General features: G+C 42.6%; 1 protein-coding gene across 1 annotated transcript in view; it reads left to right on the forward strand.

The window, feature by feature from the left end:
* The first annotated feature begins 303 nt into the window (after window positions 1-303).
* The window catches only part of GABRB3 (gamma-aminobutyric acid type A receptor subunit beta3), a 177,578-nt gene continuing 150,936 nt past the window's right edge, over window positions 304-26,945 (forward strand). The window contains exons 1-3 of the mRNA XM_032762419.2: window positions 304-452; window positions 1,012-1,103; window positions 1,288-1,355. Of these exons, the coding sequence (XP_032618310.1) occupies window positions 373-452; window positions 1,012-1,103; window positions 1,288-1,355 (240 nt within the window). The 5' untranslated portion in view covers window positions 304-372. The remainder of the gene's footprint in view (window positions 453-1,011; window positions 1,104-1,287; window positions 1,356-26,945) is intronic.

A 26,945-nucleotide genomic window follows, 5' to 3' on the forward strand; every position in this document is an offset into this window, starting at 1 on the left:
CAGCAGCCAGCCCCGCAGAGCTTCGCTCCCCGCCGGGAGGAGCCGGGGAAGCCGCCCAGGGCCTGAGACCCCGGCCCCGGCACAGCCCGCTCCCCCCGCCCGCCCAGACCGAGGATCCCTCCCCTCCCCAGGCGGAGGGAGCAGGGGCGGGCGGAGGCGGGAGGGACCAGGCACGGGCTTCGGAGGCGGATGGGCGGGGGAGTTCTCCGGCCCGCACAAGCGCCGGCGCCGGGGTCCTCTGCAGCCGGCGTGCGGGCGGCTGCGGGGCCCGGGGTGGGGGGACGCGTCCTCCGCCTCCGCCTCTTCCTCAGCGGGCGGCTCTCGGGTCGCGGCGGCTGCGGCTGCTGCGGGGAGGGAGCCTGGAGCGGAGGGATGTGGGGCTTTGGGGGAGGCAGGATCTTCGGGATCTTCTCCGCTCCCGTCCTGGTGGCCGTGGTCTGCTGCGCTCAGAGGTAGGGGCTGCTCCGATCCAGCGCGCCCGGCGGCCGCGGCTGGGTTAAAGGGCTGCGTTTCGGCAGGAAAAAAAGCTGATCCTCTCTTCTCTGCCCCTCTGCCCTCGGCTTCCCCCCTGCTCGCCTCTCTGCGCTCCCCCTTCTCTGGTCTCCCCATCTCCCCTCTCCTATCCCCCATCCCTCCTCTGCTCTCCGCTCTCCGGTCCCCCCATCCCTCCTCTGATCTCCCCATCTCCCTTCTCCTATCCTATCCCCCATCCCTCCTCTGATCTCCCCATTTCCCCTATCCCCCATCCCTCTTCTGCTCTCCGCTCTCCGGTCCCCCCATCCCTCCTCTGGTCTCCCCTCTCCTATCCTATCCCCCATTCCTCCTCTGATCTCCCCATCTCCCCCATCCCTCTTCTGCTCTCCCCTCTCCGATCCCCCATCCCTCCTCTGCTCTCCCCATCTTCCCTTTCCTACCTCCCACTCTCTCTCCCTATCTTATGCCTCCTTTTTCTCTTTCTCTTCTTTACCCCCATTGTTCGCTTCCCGCCCCCACTTCCCATCTATCCCACAGCGTGAACGATCCGGGGAACATGTCCTTCGTGAAAGAAACTGTGGATAAATTGTTGAAAGGCTACGACATTCGCCTCCGGCCGGATTTCGGAGGTGAGTTGCCCTGTTCAGACGAAGCTGCGGTGTTTGTTTCTTTCCTGTGTCTCTTTGTGTGAGTCTGTGTTCAGCTAGTCTCTGGACTAGAAAGTGTTTCCTGTTAAGGGAAAACGTGTTGCCAACAACTCTGTGGGTAAGAAGTGATGGGAAGGGGCTGATCGCTTCTCCTCCTCCCCCCCAGGACCTCCTGTGTGCGTTGGGATGAACATAGACATTGCCAGTATCGACATGGTTTCTGAAGTCAACATGGTAAGTCCCCAGCTGGTGTCTTCCGTATGCAAACAGCTTGGGGCTGATGGTTGTGTTGTTGTGTTTGTTTCTCCTGGTTTTGCAGCTGCTTGGGGTGTGGTTGGTCCCCAAAGACAAGGGACTGAAATGTATTAGTTAGTGTTGTGGTAGGAGCTCCTAGCTCTGGCTGTTGGGAGGGACCAGTCCAGTGGACTAAGGCTGACTGAATAGCTGAGCACTTGTAACCAGAAGCTGCCCTTAAATAAATCCACCTGGCGGAAGCGTTTGCCAGCGCTTCTAGGACTCATTTAGGAGCTGGATGCTGCCGGGGGCATTTTTGTAGGCGGGAACATGTTACAGGTGAACGTTAGGTACAGCAGGATCGAGCTGGAAACTTGATGTCCCTGGAGAACGTTATCTTTGCCTCTGGAACGTGTTTCTTGCTGGTTTGGGAAGCTATAACACATTGGCCAGCGCAGTCTATCATGCCAAAGGGCAATTCATTCTCTGATATAAGGGGTTGGTTTTGGTTCGTGGTAGTGTGTACAGTTGCGTACTGACCCGCCTTGAAGCGAATACAGCTCCATGCTAAGGAGCTGTCCTAGGTGCTGTAAGGGACCCTCTGTTCCCCAAACCCGTCCGTTGCTGACAATGCTAAAAACGGTAAGAATACATCTCGGGTTGTCTGTCACTACTGCAGAGTGTTAGTGAATTGCTCAGATGGACTGAAAACAGTATGGAACAAAGATAGCATTTGTTTGCTGAAAATGTCAGTCCATAGCTGGTCAACCAACTGCATTTTACTTCCTGTAATTTCATTTAATCTGATAAACATTTTTTGTTAATGGGGCCTAAGTCAGTCTCTTGCTTTAAAAGATGCATTTGATTTTTAATTTGTTTACTTAATGTGAAAGCTTTAGAGGCTGCTGGAAGCAAAGGAAAATGCAGATTAGACACTGAACTGCAGATGAAAATATAAATGTAAAAGCCATTTTTATCAGGGTTATCAACTCTAACTATAGTAAAGACAGTGTTGAAATATTTTGATTATGTGCCAAAAATGCTACATTAATCAAGGGGCAACTTTTAAAATATTTCAAATGAAGTGACAACATATATCCAAAGCATTTGGAAGATACAAAACATTATTTAAATTTAAATTTGTCTCATAAATGTTAAATACCAATACTAATTTTACTAGTTAACATAAAATTAACTTTTTCCCTCATAAAAATGTTCTCTGCCATTATTAAACACACAGGTTTAGGTTGCGCAATTGCAATTCAGGAGCAATCCATCTGATATTCAGACAAAAAAAAGTAGTAAAAATAGTGAAAACAAAGGAACAGTTGATCACATAACACACAAAAAATATTTTACAGTTGGAAGAAATAATGGAGATTTTTTATATGCTTTACCTTTTAAAACATTTTGTTTTGTTGAACAGGAGAAAAAATAATATTCTTTAACCAGATCTCAGGTGGTAAACCAGATTAGAGAAAGTCATGAGTACTCACATCTTAGAGTGTTTGGGTTTTTTTGGAAAGCTTTCAGACATTCTCCCCAATTTCTGTTCTTTCTAGAAGATTCAACTCTGTGCTTGGTGAATGAAGAGCTAAAATGTGCCAGGACATAAGTTATTCTTAAATATCTAAAACAGCACTATACTATATGTACTATATTTCAGCCTCTCATACTATCTTTTTTGGCGGGGGGTTTCTATCTGATTCATTAAAGCAAAAGAATATGTAAAGTATTTCATAGCTCCTTTAAAGAGGCAGTATGGTCTAGTGGACTGATCATGAGACTAGAGGGCAGGAATCTTTGAGGTCTAATTCCAAATCTGACACTTACAGTACAGTCTTGAGCAAGTCAATCATTCTCCCACTATCTCAGTTTCTCCCATCTACAAAATCAGGATAGCAATATTAATTGATTCCACAGGTCTTTTCATTGCATTTTTGGTTTTCCAAACTTTAGAAAGCTGAACCTCTTTCCCTTCCCCCTTTTAGGAAACTGAAATCAATCACTCACCCTCTGAAACCCAACCATGTGTTGTTAAAGGTTTACACATCTTGATTTATATACTTTTCACACCTTCACGGGTAATCCTTTGTGCCTTTCCTTATCCCCTTGCACTTTGAGAAATGCCAATGTGGATCTTCTAAGTATAGTTCTTCTCATTTCTTTCATGCTTCTTACGTGAACAGTGTTATATTTAATAATGTTCATATTTAAAGTGTAATTGGCATCGGAGTTTGGACCCATTGAGATGAGTGGGGCAGTTCATACCTCAGAGCTGTTATTTCAGGCTTTCTACAAACTCTGGTAGATGGCTCTGTGTCAGTTACATGCCATATTTTCAAGGTTTTCTCCACAACAAGAACAGCTAGAGACTTTTTTTTTTTAATAATATGGAAGATGAATCTTGTGAGAATAATTGAGAGATCTGTCTGCACCCATCTAGCTAGTCTGTTGGTTGCACTCCATGATTTGGAAACTGCATTATGGATTAAATTAATATTAGTACAGCATTTTGTATATGCAAAATGATACGTAATATATAAGTATCACAGATAGACAGAGAATGTAGTGTGTATTTCTTTAGGCATGAAAGACTCTTGGTGCAAAATTCCGACTTAGCCTACCTACCTGCACAGAGTTGTAAGGGAGCAACCACCCTCACCTTATGCTGCTGCACAGGCTAATCAGACCTTGGGTTGAGGTACAGGTACATGCTTCTACCCTTAATCCTCAAGACAGGTTATTGATGGTGGGAGTGTTCAACCCTTCTGACACACTAGCCTGCCCAGGTGAGCTGGGATGATAAGTATTGTAATTATCTGCTTGTCAGCAAGTTACTACCCACACTCCCCTAGTCTCCAGAAGTCAGAGGAAACAGGTAAAGAATTGATTTCTTCACTGTTTTATTTATAGGGCATATGGCAAAGCTCCAGGCTAGCACTTATTCCTTACTCATCCATGGTTAACAGGTGATATTTATTCAGAACTTCATAGTTAAATACTAACAGGCTAAGATTCTCATAACAGCAATACATAGTGATTCTAAAGGGAACAGTTGAAAATAATATTTTGCTACAAGCACAGTATTCATTTCTTTTTGAAAAAATGGGCAGAAAACCCTTCTAGATCTGATTGGTGGATAATTTATTGCAACTTGAATTTTGGAGGGAAAAAATACAACCAGAGTCTTCATTTACAGCTAGGTTCAAACAGTGGAGGTAGGTATTTTTTCTCTACCTGTTTCAGGTGACTCTGGACTTGTTTGGAATAAACCCTTAGACCTATATTGAGAGGGTAGAGACGGAAAAGAGAGGTTCTTTTATTCACTAAATTATAATTTTTGAGATAGTAATTTTCAAAAATATAAGACACATTTTGTTTCAAGAACTGAGCCAATCTCTTGAACCTTTATGCTGGCAATCAAATTTTAATCTTCGACAAATACTGCTTCATTTAATTCCAGACAGCTACTACTAGTTTTAACCTTTAACCTCATTAACTATTAAAAAAATCTTGCAGGCATTGCTCATTATTAAATGTGTTAACATTGACATGAATTTCTTTAATTTAAATTTTTGCTATCACCTTTTATATAGTTAGCCTGTTAAAATTCATCTGTACATCAAAGATAAAATAACCAAAGGATTAAAGTTCTTTGATTTTCTGCATATAAATAAAAAATTACTACAGTGATATTATTATACTGCCTTGTAGGCAACACATAATGGGGCTTTCGGTGATATAATGGGAACTCTTTGAAACTAAAGTGATAGTTTGTATTGTATTCTTTCCTGAATCTTTAGCAAACTGCAGATTCCAACATAAAAATCATCCCATATAAATCTTTAGTTACTGTAAATTACAAATATTAAGTTTTAATTAACTTTGTAACATATTGGGTTTGGAACTTCTTTCAAGGGCAATTCTGCTGACAACTCTTAAAAATCCTTTAGTCCTACATGACTTAACTGCCTGGTTTTTTAACATGGAAAATGGAGGGAAATGGTATTGGGCCCCCATTGTTTCTGTCTCTTCTTCCTGAACTGAAGATAAGTGCTCTCTGCAGGAGACTGAATTATATGGGACTACTAGTGGAATAAGAAGTTGAAACTGATGGGAATATTTGAAGAACATGGCGACGTTAATCATGAATAAGGTTGGCATGATCTGACCTTTAAGCTATAGCTACTTGTGGAACTATTGAAAATTGGTCTGCATCTTCCTTAACTAATGGAAGAAGGTAAACATTCACCCTGTGTAAACATTCACCCTGTTTTTGATGCTGATTTACAAAGACAGATGTGGGGGAGTGACATTTAAAATTACTTTAGGCTTGCATAGGACCAAAACATTTTCCTGAAGAAAGCTTTAAATAAACAGCAGTTTATATTTAATTCTACCTTAATATTGCTATCCTGCACCCCCATCCTTACCACCACCTCTGCCCTCTGATGTCACCATTTGTAATCTATCTATCCTGCTCCACCCCTCATCTCCTTCTCTTGCTGTGTCAGGAACACCTATTTCATCTAAGAAGGTCTCAGTAGTTCATGACCTTCTCTTTTCTCATTCCCTTCAGGTCCTGGCTCTCACAGAGACCTGGATCTCTTTGTCTGATACTGCCTCTGCAGCTATTCTCTCTCTTCCAGAGGCTGCTCCATCTAACACACCTTCCACCCTGGTTCAGACCATGGTGGGGGTGCTGGGTTTCTCCTTTCCCATTCTGGCCACTTCCAAACCATCCCTCATTCCCCTTCCCATTCTTTCTGACCTTTTGAACAGCTTTGCATCTGACTCTTCTCTCCTCTCCTCCTCCATATAGCAGTTTTCTACCATCCACTCAAGTCCTCCCCATCAGGCTTCCTCTCTGATTTTGACTTATGGCTCTTTCTCTTCTCACAGTCTCCATACTCATCCTCTGTGACTTCAGCTTCCATGCAGATGATACATCAGACCCCTTAGCTGCATGTTTCTCCATCCTCATCTCTTCATGTGACTTAGAGCCCTGCTTTAGTTCTTCCACTCACCAAAAGGCCGTTCACTTGGATTGATGTCTGATCACTCTGTTGCTAAGTTCCCCCTCTGACCATCACCTAGTCTCCTTCAGCATTGCTCATCAGCCCCTTCTCTTATCCCGTCACTTGTCTTTTTTATGATTTCCAGGCCATAACTGTCAATGACTTCTTTTCTGCTCCCAGCACTCTCACCTTTCTTCTATTGATATGGTTGTTGATTCACTCCAGTCCTCACTCTCCTTCACCCTTGACTTTTCTGACCACCCCCGTCTCATTGCAAGGGCTGCTCTGCCAGTCCCCAGCCCTGGCTTACCCCAATATCCACTTCCTACATTCCTGCTGTCCTCTTGTGGAGTGTCTCTGGCAAAAGTCCCATGATCAGGCTGAACTTCTGTCATTATAAATCCATTCTATCCTCTTTCAGTTCTGCCATCTTCCTAGCTAATCAGCTGTACTTCTCTATCTTAATCAGATCTCATGCCTGCAATCCTAGCCACATTTTCTCACCTTTGACTCATGCTTCAAACCCTCCCTTCCTTCTGCTCCCACTTCTAGCTCTGTGAAGGATCTTGCCAATTTCTTTCATGAGAAAATTGATCAAATATGATGTGACCTCCTCACCTGCTCTGGGTTTTCCTTCCCTTTCCCCCATCTACAGCTCTCTCTTCCTTCCCCTCATTACAGACACAGATTTTTTTTCTGCTCTTCTCCTTTAAACCTTCCACTTGCCCCAGTGACCTTATCCCATCACTTGATCTCACTTGCACCCACTCTTATCTCCTACCTTACTCTTCTCCTTAACCTCTCAACTCTCTTCTAATTGCACCCAAGACAAACATACTTTAGTGCTTCCAATCTTGAAAAATCTCACTCTTGATCCCACTTGCCTCTCAAACTACCACCTCATTTTTCTTTCATCTCTAAACTAATTGAACGTGCTGTTAATATCATTGTCTGGAGTTCCTCTCCTCCAATTCTAAATGCTCTCCATCTGTTTTATTTCCCTTGCACTCTTCTGAAACTGTTCTAACCTAAGTTTCCAGTGACTCCTTTCTTACCAAATCTCTCAGAACTGCATCCTCAACCTCCTTGACTGTCAGCTACCTTTTACACAGTTAACCATGCTTTTCTTCTTAAAATATTGTCTTTCCTTGGCTTCCATGACTCTGTTTCCTGATTCTCTTCTGAATTCTTTATTTGCTCCTTCAGCGTGTCCTTTGGAGAAGCTGTTCTCAACCTTCTTTCATTTTAACTCCTAAAAAATTTAAAATGTAGGTGCTGACCCCTTTGGAAATTTCAAATGGAGACTCCATTTATAATGATGGAAATCTATTGGAAATCTATTGTCTGTATATATATTTGAGTCAGTTTTCAGTCTAAGTATTTTGTGGACCCCTTAGACATAGTCTGTGAACTCCCAGGGGTCCACGGACCACAGGTTGAGAACCACTGCTTTGGAGGATTGTCCTCATCCCTCTCCAACTTTGTGTGGGGGATCAACAGAGCTTTGTCCTTGACCCTCTTCTGCTACACCTTATCTCTGGGGAATGTCAGTGCAAACCCAAATTCAATGACCATCTCTATGCTGATGTCTCACAGATTTACCTTGGTATTCCTGACCTGTCTCCTTCTTCCATACTAAAATCTCAGCCAGTGTCTCTGACATCAGCTGTCAACTAAAGCTAAATGTGGCTAACACAGAACTCCTAATCTTGTCCCCTAAGCACTTCATACTACTTCCCTTTTCTATCCCTGTGGACAACACCACCATTTTGCCTGTCACTCGAGCCTGTAATCAGATCACCATCTTTGTCTTAGCCTGGATGTGAGGAGTTAGAGAGAGGTCCATGTCTAAATCTTGTTGATCCTTTCTGCATAACATTTCTAAAATATGGCCTTTCCGATCCATCCACGCAGCTAAAATTGTCATTTAGCACTCTCATCATTTTATGCCTCAGTTTCTGGAACATCCTTCTCTCTGGCCTTGATAAATGCAATCTTGCCCTACTCATATACATTTGGGATGCTGCTACAAAGATCATTTTCCTGGCCTGTCGCTTTGATGATTTCACATCCTTTCTCTGAATTCCTTCCAGCTTCCCCTTCTCTGTTATATCAAATATAAGCTGCCTATATTCACTTCAAGGCTCCTCATGGTCAGTCCCCACCCTACTTATCATCTGTTGTTGATAACCAAGCCATCAGTGCTCCCCTTTGATCTCCCCATGAGGCCAGCTTCTACCGCCCACTTGTTAAATTTTCAAACAAACACCTTTGTTCTTCCATGCTGCCCTGAATGCTTGGGAGGGCTCCTTGTAAACATCCAGAAACCTACCTCATTATCCACTTTCTAATCCCTCTTCAGAGTCTGATTTTTGCCGTGATGCCTATGAAAAGCTTGCCTGTGATTAGGCTGCTACTACAGAGACCACTGACTATCATTCTTATTAATATTTATCTCATTGTTTACTCCACCATCTGTCTATATCCATCAGTTGTGTCTTGTTTTATAGTTGGATTATAAACTGTTTGGGGCAGGGACCATGTTTGTACAACACCTAGCACAAAGGGGACCTGGCCCATGACTGGTGCTTCTAAGTAAAACAAATTAATAAATAATAAATAATAATAATGTATTCTGTATTTAGTGTTATAGAAATGATCTGGGCAGTTATGGTGTACTTTCCACATCCTGTTGATAAATAAGTATCTGGTATATCAGTTATAATCCATAACAAATTTTCAATTTAATACTTTTGTGCGCACATGTATAGTAACTGCAATTTGTGCAATTAATCTGCATAGATGAAGCAATATTTTCAAAGAAGGCTCACAATCTGTGCAGAACTCCATTAACATTTTCTTGTCTGTGCCCACCTGCATTTGTGCATGCTTTTCTATTACTATGTGTACAGCTTCCCACAGTTATGCCTACAAATGGATATTTAGATATCTAGCCATTTGTGTGCATGTTTGTAGTAGCTGTATTTGCAATTACCATAAATACATTAGGGATCGGCAATCTTTGGCATGCAGCTCGCCAGGGTAAGCCCCTATGCAGGCCAGGCTGGTTTGTTTACCTGCCGCATCGCAGGTCCGGCCAATCATGGCTCCCACTGGCCGCAGTTCCCCGTCCCAGGCCAATGGGGGCTGTGAGAAGTGGCATGGGCCAAGGAATGTGTTTGCTGCCACTTCCTGCCACCCCCATTGGCCTTGAATGGTGAACTGCAGCCAGTGGGAGCCACAATTGGTTGAACCTGCGGACGCAGCAGGTAAACATACCAGCCCACCCACCAGGTGCCAATCCCTGAAATACACATTCAAATAAAAATGGGTAAATGTGCACCAGTGAGCCTCTGCCCACTGAAACTTTGTCCAACAGTATTGGAGATAATACATAGATGTCTCCCTTTTAGGAACAGAAGATTTAAAGATACTTTTCCTCTGATTTGAATAGCTTAGCTTTTTATTTCTCTTTTTACAGTATTTTGCTTTGCTGCATCCTGGACTCTGTACTTTTTTTGCCATATGTGTGACTTTCTTTTTGCTTGGGTGCAGCTAGCATAGAAAATTAACCAACTCTTACATTTTTTATCAGAGTGCTAGACTCCATCCTGGCCTGACAGTATCAACAATGTGTAAAACCTTACATCATGATTCTTGCACTGTGTATGGCCTCTGAATAAAATAACTTAGACACAGATATATAATTTTCAAGCACACAAATATTTACCATATTTGTTTTTAACATATTGAATACACTGTTTCCCAGGTTTTTTGTTTGTTTGTTTATTTTATTAGCAAAACACAATGTAAAAAGACAAAATATTTGGAGGATTAAGACAGTGCACTTTCACTTTAGTATAGTTTTAAGATGTGGCTCAGGGAATAGCTTATGGTATAACCATCTGGGGTCAATGAAAGTTGTTGCCATGTGATGGCTTTTGAATTGTGTGAGATAAATTTCTAATCACTGTCTTGTTCTTAATAAATAAGGAACCACATAACCAAACCACCATCACAGTTTGGAGTCAGATTGTCAATCTTAGCTGAAATGCTAAGAATTAGATGAACTAACCTTTTCCCCTTAAGATAGTGTTTGTAGAGTAAGCTTGTGGTGATGGTGTGATGGTGTGTAAGGAACCTTGTACTAGTGCTGTGTATACCACTAGTGCTGTGTATAAGGATGTGTACATCCTTCCTGTGAATGTATACAGAAGACTTCAGTCTTCTGGGCTGTTGATCTGATACTATTACAAGCTCTCATGTCAGTAAAATTAAACCAAAATTAACATAACCCAATAGGCATAGTTAGCTATACAGTCATTCTGCTGCTTATGAGACTACTGTACTCATGAAATTAGTCTTACATAAAGTCAGGCCATAAAACTTTGTTGTTTCCAAAAAGGGTGTAATCTCTTCTATGTTAATGCTGTAATCATTATTTTTATATTTGTTCAATTGTAAAACTGCAAGTCAGCAAACAGACTTCACTGGATTCCTACTGACTTTCATAGCAGTTTTAAATTCTCCTGACAAACTACAGTTAGATGACTTTACAATAGCAACTAACTTTATTATTTTCTAAGGAGAAGTATTGTCTACATTGCATGAGGGGGTGGTGACTAAACAATGTTTTTTAAATGAACTACTATTTCCTCATGCTATGTGTCATAATAAGCAGCTCCCTTGTAAATATTGTCTTTCTTTACAATTTAAAATTTATATCGCCATTGAATTATTACTAGCTTAATGTGTATCTTGTAATAAGATTCAGCTGGAAAAATTGGATTGGCTGGAGTAAATGATACAATTGAATGAATATTATTTAATATAAAAAATAATTTTTTTTAGCTAAAGAGAAAAGCTAAAATGGTTGGAATTCACAACTTTCTCACTAATTTAAAAGATTAGTAGATTAAGCAACAAAAATATTGTGCTGCCTAGCAATGATTGTAGAATTCTGTCCATATTTCTCATGTGGACTGGCTGTATTACAGGTTATATTTTCAAGTGATTTGGCTATGACTTTTCAAAGGCAGACTCAGAGCCATTGCTATCAGGCGTGGTAACTGAAAAGTATATATGTTGCAGCTATAAGGAGAAAAGGAGTTAAAATATAGTTTTCCATTATTATATCAATTATCTGAACAGTAAGGACCCAGTAATGAAACCCTTGCTCATGTTGTTCAAAACTCACAGGAACAGTCTGATTGGTTTCAGTGGAACTATGTGTGTAAGTAAGTATTGCCAGTGTGAGCCCAGTTGTGTTCAGAAACATTCCTTAGATCTGATTCAGCTCCCATTGAAATCAATGGGAGTCTCTACATTGACTTCAGTGAGTATTGGACTTTGGCCCCTTAGGATATAGGAAGGCAGTACTTCTGTGTGCTGGACCCTAAACTTCTGTCTCCTTCAGCTGACGATCTTTGAAAATACTAGCACTCTGATAGATGAATTGTTTGTAAAATGCTATAAATGTTGAAGATTCATAAAGAGTTGCAAACTCTTTACATCTTGCAGTTTTTCCTAATCCTTAGATGATAGGAGTAGGGATATCCAGGAATGAGTGATATTTGTACTATGTACAAACCTTACTCATGATGGTGAGAACTTATTTGAATAAGTAGTTCCAGTGAAGTAAATGTGTCTAGTTATACAAATACTTAGTAGCTTGAGAAGAATAGCACAGTTGAGTCCAAGGAATTTTGGAAAATAGTAGCACCAAAGGATGGGATCAGTTAGTAAGAATACTCCTTTTCCCAACTAATTTTAATCAGGATTTGATTATCTAAAGAAATTGAATTTCAGCTGTGTCACAGGTAATCCCTTAGTGTTTATATTAATATAATAGAAGGGTGTTTGGGGGGGTGTGGGGGAGAAGGATTTAGTAATATTTGGTAAACAGAGGTGGTTTTAGTCTATCCAGAGCGAACCTTTCTTTTATCCAAATATGACAGCTGGTCCACACATATAGCTAGGAGACGAATCAATTCAAAAGGAGAGTTCATTTAATATTTGTAATTGAATTTCACACTTCTGTATACTTAGATTGCAGGGGAAAAATAGTAAGTGTAAGCATGTAGAACTCATTATTATAAATGTGATTGAACCAATAATTTTAGCAAAGTAATTTGTTCTCTCAGCAGTTAGGAACCAGTTGCAGGTTACTTTGTTAATGTAACCTGCAATACAAATGTATTATTGTGTGAAGGGGAGAAGGAAGCTGAAACAACTGTGCTGGGGGCTTTGCATTTATGCTGGGTAATTGGCAGTTCCATAGCAGTTAATGACTTTTTTTCTTTATATTCATCTGAATGTTGAATTTTCATTAGTATATGTGCAAAGTCTTTAGTGGAGTAGTAAATTGTCTTTTTTATTGCATTATCACTTAATTCATTTATATTGTAAGAAAATAAAAAAGCACATAAGGCCTAGGATATGGGACATTTTGCATATATCATTATGAATTTAAACAAGTTACATGTAACACATTTGGGTATAGCTAGGTCAGGTTCACTTCTGGCCGTTGCAATTCTTGCATTTTGTCTAGTGTTCCTCTAGCACCAGTGAAGCTCCATTAGTGGAAACACTCTTGTGGGTCAGGCACAGGAGATTTTTACCACTGTGTTGTCTAGGCCTGTTCAGGACAACAGTATTTCACAGTATTATGGGGATCGTACGTAATTTACTGCACACTACTTAGATTAACTTGTTCTTTGGTGGAGAGGCAGATTCAGCCCCATAATCTTCCCCTGCTTCTTTCCCACTCATGGAGGCCTTCTAAATGGTGCAGAGGAAGGGGAATCATACCATAGAGTTAACTTTCTCCTCTTCGTTAACTCCCATGCTCCAAACCTGCAATCTTTCATTATTCTCTTCTTTCAGAGTACCGGTATCTTGGAACTCAGTATAAGTAGAGATGAATTAAAAACCAGGAGCTGGAAAAATCATAAGAGAACAACAAGTTGCAGAGGAGAGGAGTAGTAGCTGAATCTGAATGGAAGCTTAAGGTGTCTGTCCTTGGGCACTAGGGGCTGTATGTGTGTATGAGATTTCAGAGATCATGCATGGACATGCCAGAGAAGTGTGTGTGGGAGGAGGAAGGGGGGATGGTGTATTTGTGGAAGTATATGGGTAAATAAAGGAAATGTGTTAGGGTCAGGAAATGAATTGTAAGGAAACACTTCAGTTACTGGCTCTATCCTCTTTACCAAAGAAATGGCATTCCTTGTACTTTGTCAAAAAATTGGTTGGACCAGCCTGATACAGGCTAGCTACTTAAAAATGCTGAGTATCTATCTTCAAGATTTTTATGAGCTCATTTAAAATGAAGAACAGGAAAAAATCATAATAAAGGGAAGGTCATCAATTAAAAAATGCAGTTGAGGGTTGATAAACTGACCTTTACAGTGGAACCTCATGTATTATTAACCTGACAATAAAGCTTTGTGTCAAAAGTTAAAGTTGCTGGAGAACAGACAGTGGAGTTGGCTATAAAACAAACACTTTAACATTTTTCCTGGCATACCCATTTGTGTGGTATTAGTATTTGCCTTTTGATTTGCATACTGGAATTGGAAATCAAGAGATTACTTGATGCAATCTCCTTATCCATTAGCAAGATGTTTTCCTTATCTTTACATTTTAAAAAATCACTTTCAACTTCTAATGAGAAGATCTCTTGCATTTAGTCTTCCTATATAAATAACTTAGCCAAAACCCTGATGATGATGATGATGATGTCCCTTTACTTCCATTAGTCACATCTAAAAGGCTCATTTATAATCCTGCCTAGTTTTCTTCAAACTTCAATTTAAGATAAAAACTTTTGTTGTTTTAGTAACGTGCTTCATACAGTCTGCTGTGTCTTCAAAATGTTTTCACTGAAAAATTGTTGCTCCACTCAGAGAACTGTTCCTTTTAATTTGACCATTGATACTAGCTGAGTAGATCTCTTTTAAGACAGAAAGTAGTTGTCTAAATGATTAACCATTTATAACTGTCTCTCTCCAAAAGTTCCTGAATGGATTTTTTTTTAATAGCTCAAGAAAGTGATTAAATGAAATGGACAGTTGTAATTTTACCCTCTGTTCCCTTTCTCCTAGCTACCTTTACTGGATTTTGAAGTAGGAGACTGAATTTCTCATTGTATTTATTTCTCTAGTCATTTTCTTCGGGTGGGCCTGTGACAGAGTTGGAGTAGCCTATGGCTGTCTCACCACTCTGTGTACTTTGTAAGTGTTCCTGCATGGGCCAAAGTGGGAGATAATTGATTAGAAAAGGGTGATTAACCAGTTAACAAGAGATTCAGCTCCTCAGCTGAGTGCTGTGAAATGGGAGACAGAGAGGAAAAGGACAGCTGTCCCTCCCTAAGGTGTTAAAAGTGCCAGTGGTACATACATGCAGCAAATGTTTGTAAAGGGAAAATGAGATGCAGTAAATGTGGGGAAGAGCATGCCTATGAAAATTATATAGAAGGGGTGGCAATCAGGTGTAGTAACTGTGGTGGTATTCACAATCCAACATATAGAGAGTGTATTGCAGCAAGACAAGCTAAAGAGATACAAAAGACTAAATTGCTAAGACATTTTATGCAACAGCTGTAAGAAGACTCAAAATATCAGACAGAGAAGGAAGAGAAAATCAGCACAGGAAAAGGAGGACTGCAGAATACAGAATGAATAGACGATGATATGCTAGTAGTGAAAAAAGAAGGGTTTATTGCATTTATGTAGAAGTGATAAATTGCAAATAACAAACAGGGAAAAATCAGAAAAAATGAAAGTTATAGCAAGGGCAGCAGAAAAATACTTGCATGTTATCAATCTGTCAATGGACTCTATTCATGTGATTTTTGAATGAGGCTAATAGTGAAACATAACTAGGATGGGGATCACAATCTTTTGTTGGAATGTGCACAGTTTAATAGCAGATGGTCAAGGGCTAAAAGAAAGTATCCTGGAAATGAAAACTAAACCAGATATCATATGTATCCAGGAAACATGTTTGGTTAAAAAGCTTGATTTTAATATTCCAGGGTATACTGCCTCAGGGTATACTGCAAGTCCAAAAACTAGCAAGAGGAGGAGGCATTTGTACTTTCATTAGGGAAAAATTAAACTACATAGCAGTTGAGAATGAAGAAGTAAGTCAGGAATATAACACTTCTGAGATCCCAGTGCAGAAGAGAAATATTCCTTTAAGGATTTATAATATCTATAAGCTGTGTGGGAAGTTAGAAAACTCAGAATTTACAAGAAATAATGCAGAATGGTAAAAGATGATATATGTGGTGACTTAAATAGTTATAATAAATTGTGGGGAAGTAAGACAACTGATAAAAATGGTGTATGCTTAGAAAAGTTCATTCAAAAACATCTAGTAGTTTTAAATGATGGAATCCCAACTAGATTTAATGCAGCAGATGGTAGTTTCTTTAGTGTAGTCCTGGGAATTATAATGGCATATATTGAATGTAGATACAGATGGGAAATATATAAAGAAGCAGGAATGGGGAATGATCATTTTTTATACCTATTACATTGCCCTGAAAAATAAGGTTGAAATGATTCATGATTAACTGTTCTGTTCATTCCCTCCGGGTCACCTGGCATTGGCCGCTATCGGAAGACAGGATACTGAGCTAAATGGACATTTAGTCTGACCAACTATGGCCGTTCTTATGAAAATTACCCACGTGGAATTTTAAGAAAGCTAACTGGGATATGTACTCCTACAAATAAATGTACTGAATTTATGAATGATCCTTGTGTAAGTGATGACATAGATAATTCCAATGACAATGTAATAAAGGGATTAATTGCATCAGCAACTATAGCCATATCTAAGAGATTGAAGTATCTCAAAACTAAAAACTCATTTTCATGGTGGAATGAGGAGTGCAAAATAGCAGTTAAAGAAAGGAACAAAGTCTATACAAAAGCAAAAAATACAATAAATAATGAAGATCTAATGAAGTACAAAAGAAATAAGGCAATAACCCAAATAATTAAAAAAATCAAAGAAAGAGTTGGAGGGAGAAGTGTGGGTGGATAAACAAAGATACCAAGACATCTGAAATATACAGTAACTCCTCACTTAAAGTCATCTTGGTTAACATTGTTTCATTGTTACATTGCTGATCAATTAGAGAACATGCTTATTTAAAGTTGCACAATGCTTCCTTATTATGTTGTTTGGCAGGCACCTGCTTTGTCCACTGTTTGCAGAAAGGGCAGCCCATTGCATCTAACTGGTGGGGGCTTGTAACCAGGGTGGACCGGCAGCCCCCCAATTAACTCCCTCCTCCCCTAAGTTCCCTGGGCAGCAGCCACCCAGCAGGCTATCAATTGCCGGCAGTTCAGCTGTCCTTCTCCTCACTGTCATATGCTGCTCCTGCCCTCTGCCTTAGAGCTGCCTCAGGGAGCCTCCTGCTTGCTGTGTGGAGTAGGGGTGGAGGAGGAGAGGGGGGCTAATATCAGGGTTCCTTCTTCCCCCCTGCTTCTGCCCCCCCTGCTCCTGCCACCCACTTACCCCATCTCCATAGAGAAGTGGGGGGACACAACAGGGCTCAGGATGGAGGGAGCTTGCTAGCAGCAGCTGCTGTCTCAACTTGCTTAAAAAGGCAGTGTATTTAGAGTGCGGTCAGTGTACTTAAAGGGGAAATGCATATCTCTCTCTCACACACACATGGTGTGTGTCTCTGTCTCTGTCTGCCATGCTGTCTCCCCTCCCCCCATTTGTGCTGCCTTGTAGAATGTGAGGCTACATTAACAACAATTATTAACCAGTTCAACCGAGTGCTTGTTCATCATTTAGCAGTAAGGCATTCCCTGGGAAATATCCCATCCTCTTCCACCCTCTGACTTCACCATTTCAACCAAGCTTCACAATCATCACTGCTGTGCACAATATTAAATTGTTTGTTTAAAACTTCTACTGAGTGTGTGTGTGTGTGTGTGTGTGTGTGTATATATAGTCTTTTGTCTGGTGAAAAAAAAATTCCCTGGAACCTAACCCCCACCCCCACCCCTCTAGGATGGAGGCTCGCCGACCTCATTAAGAGAGCTTTAAACTAGGAAGTTGGGGGAGTTGGTTGGGAGATGTCCAGGAGATCTCCACGCCAGAATTTAACCTGGAGAGGGAAGTAAACAAAGTGAGAGGGGATAGGCTTGTGGACCGAAGAGCTTGCTTGTGGTTCTCTGCGTTTGAGGTCTTCAACCCCCATTTGAGGATGCATAATCCGTCATGGGGTTCGGGTTGTTTAAATGGATGGTCGGTTCTGTGGCCTGTTTGTGCAGGAGGTCAGACTGTCTCTATTGGTCTTTGACCTACGCATTATGAATCTATGCGTCGCTTTTTGGTTTGCTTAGTTGCCTTTTTCGGAATCTGCCATTAGGCACGGAGTTACTGTCAGCAATTGAAGATGACGGGATTCAGCCCGGACTATCTTCCGGTCTTCTGGAACCAACAAAATGTAGAGTTTGTTCTTATGAACAGAGTTTTAGCGACTTTCTGATTGGAGTGATGGTGAATCAGGTGCGTTTTCCAGAATATAGTTTTCTGTGATTGCTTTGGAACGCTCATATCGACTATGGCCAAGATTGTGTACGGGAAGGTTACTGACAAAATCTTGTGGGCTGCTGCGCTTGGGGAGATTAGGAAAACCTGCTGATGTATACAGACTCTTTAATGTTATTTTGATATGCGTACAGCTTTTTGGGCGCTCGATCCGACATTCACATATTTTTCTACCAGCCCACTCTGGTGTGGATTGTTTATATATTCAAATCCTATATGCCTACCCTAGCAGGCGTGGGCCGTTGTTTATGCACCGTGCGGTTGGCCGCCATGGTCCCTGGCTGTGTTCCCACCGTCCGGCCAATGGCGGTGGCAGAGCCCGCAATGGGCGGGGCATGTGCTGGCTGCGTGTCTTCCTGCCACCCTCATTGGCTGGACGGCAACTCCGGCCAGTGGGCCGCGATCAGCGAGATGACCGCCCTGGCAGGTAACAAACTGGCCGCCCTTCCGGTTGTTACCTGGGAGCTGTGCAAGGTTGCCGACCCTTTCCTATGAGCAGTTACTGTGTGCTATTGACTCTTTCTCGGCCAGTTACTGGTTGGAATGCTGACAGTATCAGCATTGGGCGTCTTGGATTTGATAACGCAACTATTCGCCATGCTGTTGCAATCCGGCTTTGGTAAGTTGAGAGAAGTGAACGGCTAAGAGTACAAAGACCACTGTGATTGTGGCACATCAGTTTATGATGGAGTCTCATGGGATTCTAAGAGCTGGAAGGGATGGACGGGTCTTAGTCCTTCTCCTGCCCGTCAGGGGTATCATTTATCTCTGGACCATTCCTGACAGGTTTGTGCTACCTGCTCTTAAACCCCTGAGTCGAGATTCACTATCTCACTAGGCAATTTTTCCGTGCTTACCACTCTGACCGTTACGGCAGTTTTCCTATTTCCCCCAAACAACCTTCTGCATTTGTCCATTTGCGGTCCGCTTGTGGATTTAGATGTTTTATCAACTGCAGTGTAAAGAGATGAATGTATGAACCATGAGTTACCCAGATTATCGATGAAGAACATGGGACTGCTTGTGTCCATACATACTCAGCGTGAGTGAAAATACTCAGGAAACAGGGATGCATATATTGCCACACACATCGGGGGGATATTCTTGCAACCTTCGACTTGTACATTCTACAATAATGCTGATTTTGCTTTGCTTGTCATGGACAGCCAATTAGCTGGCACATAGCTGGTATTAATGGCGTTTCGGTTGTATGCCACCGCAAGGGTATTTTTTTCCTCTTTTGGCCTCGTCTCACTGTTATTGGGTGTGTGTGTGAAGTGCTATCTCGTATGTGGGAGTGATTTAATCAATGAACTTTATTTCTAATAATTAGAACAGGCTGGCGATCATGCTAGCATTAGCTTGGATCTCGTGCTCTCTTGGAGACTAGTGGGAATGAATGGTGAACAAAGCACGGTAAACATGCGTTACGACACGTAAGGACTTGAGCAAGATGATTCACTTGAATATGCAAGGCTTAGTGCAGTACACGAGCTAAGAGGACAGCCACCTTTGGTTACTGAAAAAAGAGAAAAAAATTTTTTCTGCTGCCCTAGTTCGAGGTAGCAACTCCGTCAGGGCCAAAACGGATCACTAGTGTTTGTTTAGCGTATAATGGCCACTATCGCTTAACACAAAAATTCTTTCGTAGAATAATAGCGTGTGTGTCTGGTTCTACTCTGAAGAGTTGCAGAACATGATGTTACACTGCTCTACGCTTGTTGAATTTATGTGGGTGGTTTCGCTTCGTGGTGTCCTGAGAACGAATGATGGCTATTTGTTTGGTGCACTTGTTTGTCTGCCGGTGGTGTTGCGGTGGGTGTGTTAGGGTTCCCTGTTCCGTGACCGTCAAAGGATTTGCCCCTTCTTCTTCTGGGTGGTTGTCGTGTGTGTGTGTTGTGCACACCATCATGGTCGTTGATGCGGCCTCAATGTGGTTGTGTGGTCCAGGATGAGGTGGTGACTGTCATGATTATCGAGGTCTGTTTGGAGTGTCGTTTTTGGCTAAGGCAATGTTTTGCATCTTCCAGTTGGTGTATCGGATCATATGAAGGAAAACTATGACACCTTAAACAATTTTTGAGTGCTAATTATGACCAAACATCAGCGCGCTTTGTGCATTTTGAGGTTGTTTGCTCTTTGCTTTGGTCTGCCGATGGATACCAAGCTTCTGCGTTGTCTCTGCCAATGGGTTAGTCGTGCAAGAGATTCCACTAATCAGAAGATGGCCACTCCGCAGTCTTGGAGCCTGGGAGGAAAGTGTTCGCATCCACCACTTGTTAATCCCAAGGCAGTTTTGTTATCACTCTTCACATCAGCTGGGTCTTGAGGAGACTTTGTCGAGGCCATTGACAACACAAGCAGCTTTCAGTACTCGTGGCAATTTGCGACGGTTAGTGAAGCTAGATAAAGGGTGTCTCTTGTTGGTCCTCGATTGTTGAATTCTTCGGCTAGCATTGCCATTGCACTGCGTGGCAAGGAGAGCGGCCTGGAAGCCTTCTAGTTAGTGGCAATATTTTCTTGGAACCCAAGGGCAGCAACTACGCGTTGTTGCGTGGAAACTCCTCAAGCTACGAAGCCTTGGTTTGCACCATGTCAGAAAGATCCATTTTGCCTCTATCTCGTTTTTTTCGCCAAACTCGGAGCGGCGCACGCGCCGGCGGCCTTTCCCCAGGACATTTGCCAATGGAGAACGTATCGGGCAATGGAGCCATCCTGCTTGGACTATTGGACGTGAAGAGATACGCATTAATGATAGCAGAGACAGCAGAGCGCGCGTCGACACTGATAGATAACTTGGCACATACTAGTTTTTTCTTTTGTCTTCATTACTGTATTTATTCCTGGTTGCTTGATTTTTAAGGTGTTATAACGGACAGGTGAATTTGTATACTGTAAAAACTCACATGAACGCTCGGTTTCATTTCGTTAACTCTCGTTCTGCACCAATTCTAGCCTCATGTAACTGTTCTTGAGACCATCGTGTTTTCATGTATTCGGAATTCGACATCACTACCTAAAAATACCACTTTTTATCTCTGAGCAGACGACTTCTCAACTTGTAGAACAGTGTTCTTTTCTTGGGGTGTAGGCTTTGTAAGAAGGGCAAGCTTTCTGGAATTCAATGGCTTCGGGTCACAGTTTCGTGTTACTTTGTAAATATCGGGATCGGGTAGTTTATTAGAACTGTTCGATTCTGAAAACCAGGCGAGTGCAACAATTAACTGTTACGTCTTATAGAAGTTCTGTTGATGCGCTATAGACTTTCACTCAGCTTGCCTTCCCTAAAACCAAACAATTACCAAACGAGGAAGGGTGGGTTGAAGTGGGCAGAGCCTAGAGATTCAGCGAGAGGACATTCCAATCCTGTGCTAAGTTGCAAGATGAGCTGGGGAAAGCTTCTGGAGTGGACATGACTGCACTGAGTGTCATATTAATACCTGTGATGACCTAGGTAAGATGGCAGGCTTGATTTCAACGAGATCCAGCTGATGGAGTGTACTGTGGACGGGCCATGCTGCCCGAATAAATTACTTATTTTCCTCTTCTGATGGTGGTTTTTGGAAGCAGAAAAAGCTTGGATGACTTACAAGCAAAACGCGGCTCCTTTTACGGACACTAATTAGCTAGTGTTTCTGGTCTAACTTTTTCACTTGCCCGATGTTATGAACGTTTTTTTTTTTTTTTTGCATTACTGTATTATGAAACTGTTGATACGAGAGCATTTACCACATCTGTGTATTATTATTGTCCCTGATTCCATGTGTCTGACAAGCCCTTTGGTTTGTGCCCCTTTGCATTATATACCAAAGATGAATAAAGGTTGGTATACTTGTTAGGGACATCACATCTTGGTGGATTATTCACAACATACATAATACCGTGACGTGTTGAAACTTTCGGATGATCTGCTAATTGCTTTGGAGGAACACAATGCAGTTTATTTCAAAGTGCGTGAATCTTTATATATGATAACGGTCTGACAATGCATGAGATGTGTGTGGCTGAGGCATCAAGGACTGCTCTGGTTCTTTGCGTCTGACTTGATTTGATCTATCTTACAATATTTTGTCTGTTCTGCTAAATTGTTCTGGTGTCCCTTTCTCCTATTTGACTCTTGTCTTTTCATGCCGAAGAGAACTTTGCTTTTCTTCACTTTGCAAATTACCCCATTCACTTGGTCTTCTTTTCATCTTTCAAGATGTCTTCTATGGTTGGCTTCAGGCTCAGTGCTCAGCCTTTGGTTCCATTCTTGTCTTCTGGTTGCTTTGGCAGTCTCATGTTCATGGCTGCCGATAACTCTGCTAATTTTTCATACGCAAGTGCTTTTTTTTTTATCGTGTAAGCTGTGCTTTTTGCTTTATTTATTGTGATTATTTAAAAGACTTTAGTGGTTTTCCCAGGACTTGTACATACTAAAATTACAATTACGGATAGATATTGTTGGGACAATAGGTTTCCCGCCACATTCCATTTATGCCTTGGGATGTGCCAATATATTATATTTAGTTTCTATTTCTGTGCTTCTGTTGGTTGGTCCCATTGTTGCCTTTTCTATATTGTGAATTCCGATGACCGCAGTTTTTTCTTATCTGCAATTTTTACCGCCGCTGTCAGTGATTAGTTTGTGGCGTTTTTTTTGGTTTGTTGCTGCTTACACTGCATTGCTTCCCTTCTTCCACTGTTGTTCGGAAGCAGTTGTCGAGGCATTTGTCCTATCATCAAGGTATTCCTACATCGCTTTTGAGGAATCTTTTTTTCCTTCCTTTTTGGGCGGCACCATCTGAAAGAGTTACTCTGTATTAGCAAATTCCTCGCTATCCTTCTACTGAGTCCTGGACGATTTGTGCCTCCGGTAGTTATATGTTGTGCAGCATCCCAATCTTACACCTTATTTCATTTACAGATTAAATTTTAACATATTTTGAACTCATTTATTTTTACAAGTTTTGGTTTTTAGATGTTTGACTGATGACTAAACTTCATTTGAGGCTACTGGTCGACTCCATTTTATGGTTTTCTGAATGAGCCAATTCTACTAGCTGGTGCCTAAAAATCAGCCTGATAGCCTATGCTTGGCTGGCGTTGGCTCTAAGTGCAGTAAATCGGGGGGGGGCCCCTAAAAAACTTGGCAGCTAAGCTCGATCCTGCACATCCCCGCTATTTATAGTGGGCTAGCTTGAGCCTCTTAGCATGAGCTGTGTACTTTTTGCTGAAAGGCTCCCTCTCTCCAGATTAGACTTACTTTGTAGGATAGGGAGCCGGTTCTTGTGGGACCCGGGTGTCCGAGTGCTGGACCATGATCCTCACCTTCATCCAGTCCTACTTGTAGGGGCGCCCTAGGCTGCTCCAGTATTCTAGGGTGTCTACATGACGGGTTTTCCGATTTTAATACCAGTTTTGTCAACAGTTGTATAAGTACGTGCACGCGGCCACACTCGCACATGTATTCGCGTCGTGGTCCATGGTCTGAGGCTGCTTACTGGTAGCTATTCCATGCATCCATATTTCGCTGTCTCCCTGCCCTCTGGATTCTGGGTTGAGTTCTCAGTGCCTGATGGGGCAAAATCATTGTTGCGGTGTTCTGGGTAAATGCGTCACTCTTCCTTCCTCCGGGTAGCACTCGCAGCTCTTTCCTGCAGACGCCATCGATGGCACGGCATGGAGCCTGTTTGGCGCTTTTTTCACTGTCACCATATGTGTCTGGATGCCGTGCAGGAGGGCATCTTGCCGCTTTTTTCGTTCATTGCTTTTGCATGCAGCCGAATGGTTTCAGTTGTTCTGTACATCTGCTCCATTGTATTGGCAATGGTGGATGATGGTTTCTCTGGGTGCGCCTGGCTGAGGTCGGCCGGGCACAAAGTCAAAATGGATGCTCCTGAGTCCATGCCTCCTTTATGGTATCTAAATAGGCGTCTGCCTGGATATGGGGCAAGTGTATAGGAACAGTGTAGTCAGGACGAGGCACAACCGCTCGTGTCGATCCGCAGGCTGTGGCCTGCATGCCTTCTAGGGTGCCCTTGAACACCCCACCGTGTCTCTCTCCCCAACCTTTCTGGCCTACCTGGCAGTGTTCCCCCATTTGTGTTGATGAGATTAAGATGCAGGACATAAGAACCTGACTTGTTAGTGGATAAATGGTGGGGAGAGCTTTCCCGGCTATGAAGCCAGGCAGACATTCGCGGTGTGGGAGCGAGGAGTCGCTCCTCTTGCTGATGTGTCCAGCGTCAGAATCTTTTCTTTCCATGACGGAGGGGCTGTGGAGCTCTCCAGTTGCTATGATGAATGGTTCCAGCTGTTCTGTACATCTTTGGGATGCGGACTCCTTCATATTTTTTACCCAGGGCCCGGCTCCTCCCCTGGGCCAGCGGGATATCAGCCGCTTATCCAGCATATTGTACCCATTGTTCCGGGGAGGGAGAGGCGGCTCTGTGTCTTACTGCCGCAGTCGATCTACAGCGCATTCAGAGGCTAGGGTGACATTCCACAGTCGAGAAATGATTTTTCCCTTTCTTACGTGGATGGGGGGCGTAAATGCTGAGCTCTACCCTTGACACGCTGGACCATATGTTTGCACTACGCATTGGGAGTCAGCAAGAATGCAAATACTTTTTGGAGCTGCTGTGGACGTAGGATAGCTGGATCCTCAGTCCCCTCCCTCCTCCATTCGTATATTTGTTTTTGGCTTTTGTTTAGTGTCCCGCAGACGTGTGCTTGGAGATTGTTTCAATAAGGCCGTTTGTTTTGGGGGGGAATTTTTTTTTTTTTCGGGTTTCTTCTGTACGGGTCTGATAGAAAATTTGTCTCCCCATACAGGCGTCTCCAGTATCTTCCTGTTGTTCTGCTGGAGCTCGTTTTGGCTTTGTGCTGATCTCCTCGGGTTCGGCGAATTCGAGCTCCGACGCTGGGCAACAAGAATGAATTCAACTTTTCACCGTGGGCTTTTCCTGTCTACTGGCCACTGCTCCGAGTTCAGCTTGCTGTCCAGGTGGTCACGTAGTGCATTTGTACGCCCCGGGGGCCCTCCATCGCTGCTGTCTCTTACGGCGCCTATCCGTATTTTAATACTGATTTTGCGTACTCTCGTTGGAGGTACAGACCGATTTAGCGGCCCTTTCTATCTTTTCTAGTGTGGCGGGTGCAGCGTACGTCAGTTTACGCTGCTAATCGGTTTCACGCGTAGTGTGCCCAGCCTAAGTCATTTAATCCTGGCCGCCAGCGTCTAACAGACCTTATATTTGCTTGAGCCCTGTCCTTAGCTGTGCTGATGTATGTGTGCACCTGCGGATTTTATCGTGATACTTTTAAATTATCTTTTACATAATGTGGACTTACGAGTATATGTTGCGTCATTCTGTTGTCAACCGGGCCCGTTTTTTCCGTGGATAAACATTTCGTACATGAGTCACTGAAAAGGAGAAAATGAGTTTTCTTATTATTTCATCTAGGTTTTCGTGTCATTCGTGTTATTGTAGTGATCCCAAAGAAATTTTAACGCTTTCCGTTCAAGAAGTTACTGCCAGAGTTGTGTGTGTGTGTGGGTAGGTGGGCTGTGAACACCTCCATAGACTGATTTTCATGAGCCTTCCATTTTGTGGTGCTTACTTTCTGTGATGTCACTGCTTCTCACTGATACAGGTGTGCACGTCATGTGCGAGTGAAATGGTCTTTGAAATCTGTTTTTTTGAACTGGATCATCCAAGTTTTTGACTAGTAAGTCCTATTGCCTTTTTAGATATTTACATTATTTTACTCTGGAGGGTTCCCCAGGACCAGGCGTTGGGGGAGGGTGCTCGTAGTGGTGTGGCTGGTGTGCCACTGACCGGGGGTGGGGGTTTATCGTTGAGGGGCGTTGGGTGATTCTGGTGCAAATCCAAGTACTTGGTCCTGCTTTAATTGAAGCAGGGTGGCTGGGAAGTGATGCTTTTGACGGCCCTTCCTTTTGGGATGGTCTTTCTCAATTTTTTTTTTATTTGATGGTTAGATGTATTAATTGCCCTAGGCTTTCTGTCAAACCTTGTGGGCTCGAATTTAAATGTCGCTTCTTGGAGCCACAAGATGGTAGGTTTTTTTTGTTGGGCCACCTTCGTTTGTCGTCGTTTTGGGTTTTCACATGGTCTCAGGTAGGATTCTTGATTTTTTTGCCTTTTGATGTATGGGTTATTGATGAGTTCTTGTTGGGGTAGTGTCCTTCAGAGTTGAGGGGCAGGGGATGGTTCAGAAAAATGAGAGTCCTTGCAGCGTGCTCAGCAATTTGGCGTGATAGCAGTGGTCAGGTTATGGTGGTGAGTCGTTTGGTGATGTATATTTTTTGTTTCGTGTCTCACGAATAGCTGTCCCTGATAAGTTACTCCTTCCTTTTTTCTCTGGTTCTGGGTTTCCCTTTCATGGCCCACATTTATATCTTTCATTGTTGTTTGCCCTATTGTTGTAGATGGGTTGGTCCAGGGCTAGAGACAAGTGGGTGGATGATATCTTTTATTATCTGTAATGACGTTGTCCATAAATATTCCTCACCCACTTGTTCTCTCTATTCCTGGACCCATGGATTACAACCTGCAGAGCTTTTTCGGGTGTACTTTTTCCTTTTTTGTAGAACTCTTGAGTCTGACTGTTGATCCATCTGCTGAACAAAAATTGAACTGTTAACTTCCTTTCTTGTTGTCTAAATGTATTCTTGAGTCATTTGCTCCTGCAGACGAAAAAAAATTGTTCCCTTTTATTCAGTCCACTACGTTTAACATTTTTGATAGTTATTTTCTGGGACACAACGGCCCAGAATCAGCGGGGCCAGGGGCCTGCCCCTCCCCGCACTTTCAAGTGCGAGGGCCGTGCACACCCCTTTTTACTTGTGTGTATTTTTTGTGGAGAGGCTGTGCTTTGGTGGCTGGGATTAATAAGCGATGGGCCCTGCTGGGGTGTCACCTGCTTCTGGGTGTTCGGTGGTCCTTTGCCTGCCCCGCCCCACTATTGGTTCATCCCTGATCCT

This window comes from Chelonoidis abingdonii, chromosome 1 (genome assembly GCF_003597395.2).
Source record: "Chelonoidis abingdonii isolate Lonesome George chromosome 1, CheloAbing_2.0, whole genome shotgun sequence".
Classification (NCBI taxonomy): domain Eukaryota; kingdom Metazoa; phylum Chordata; order Testudines; family Testudinidae; genus Chelonoidis; species Chelonoidis abingdonii.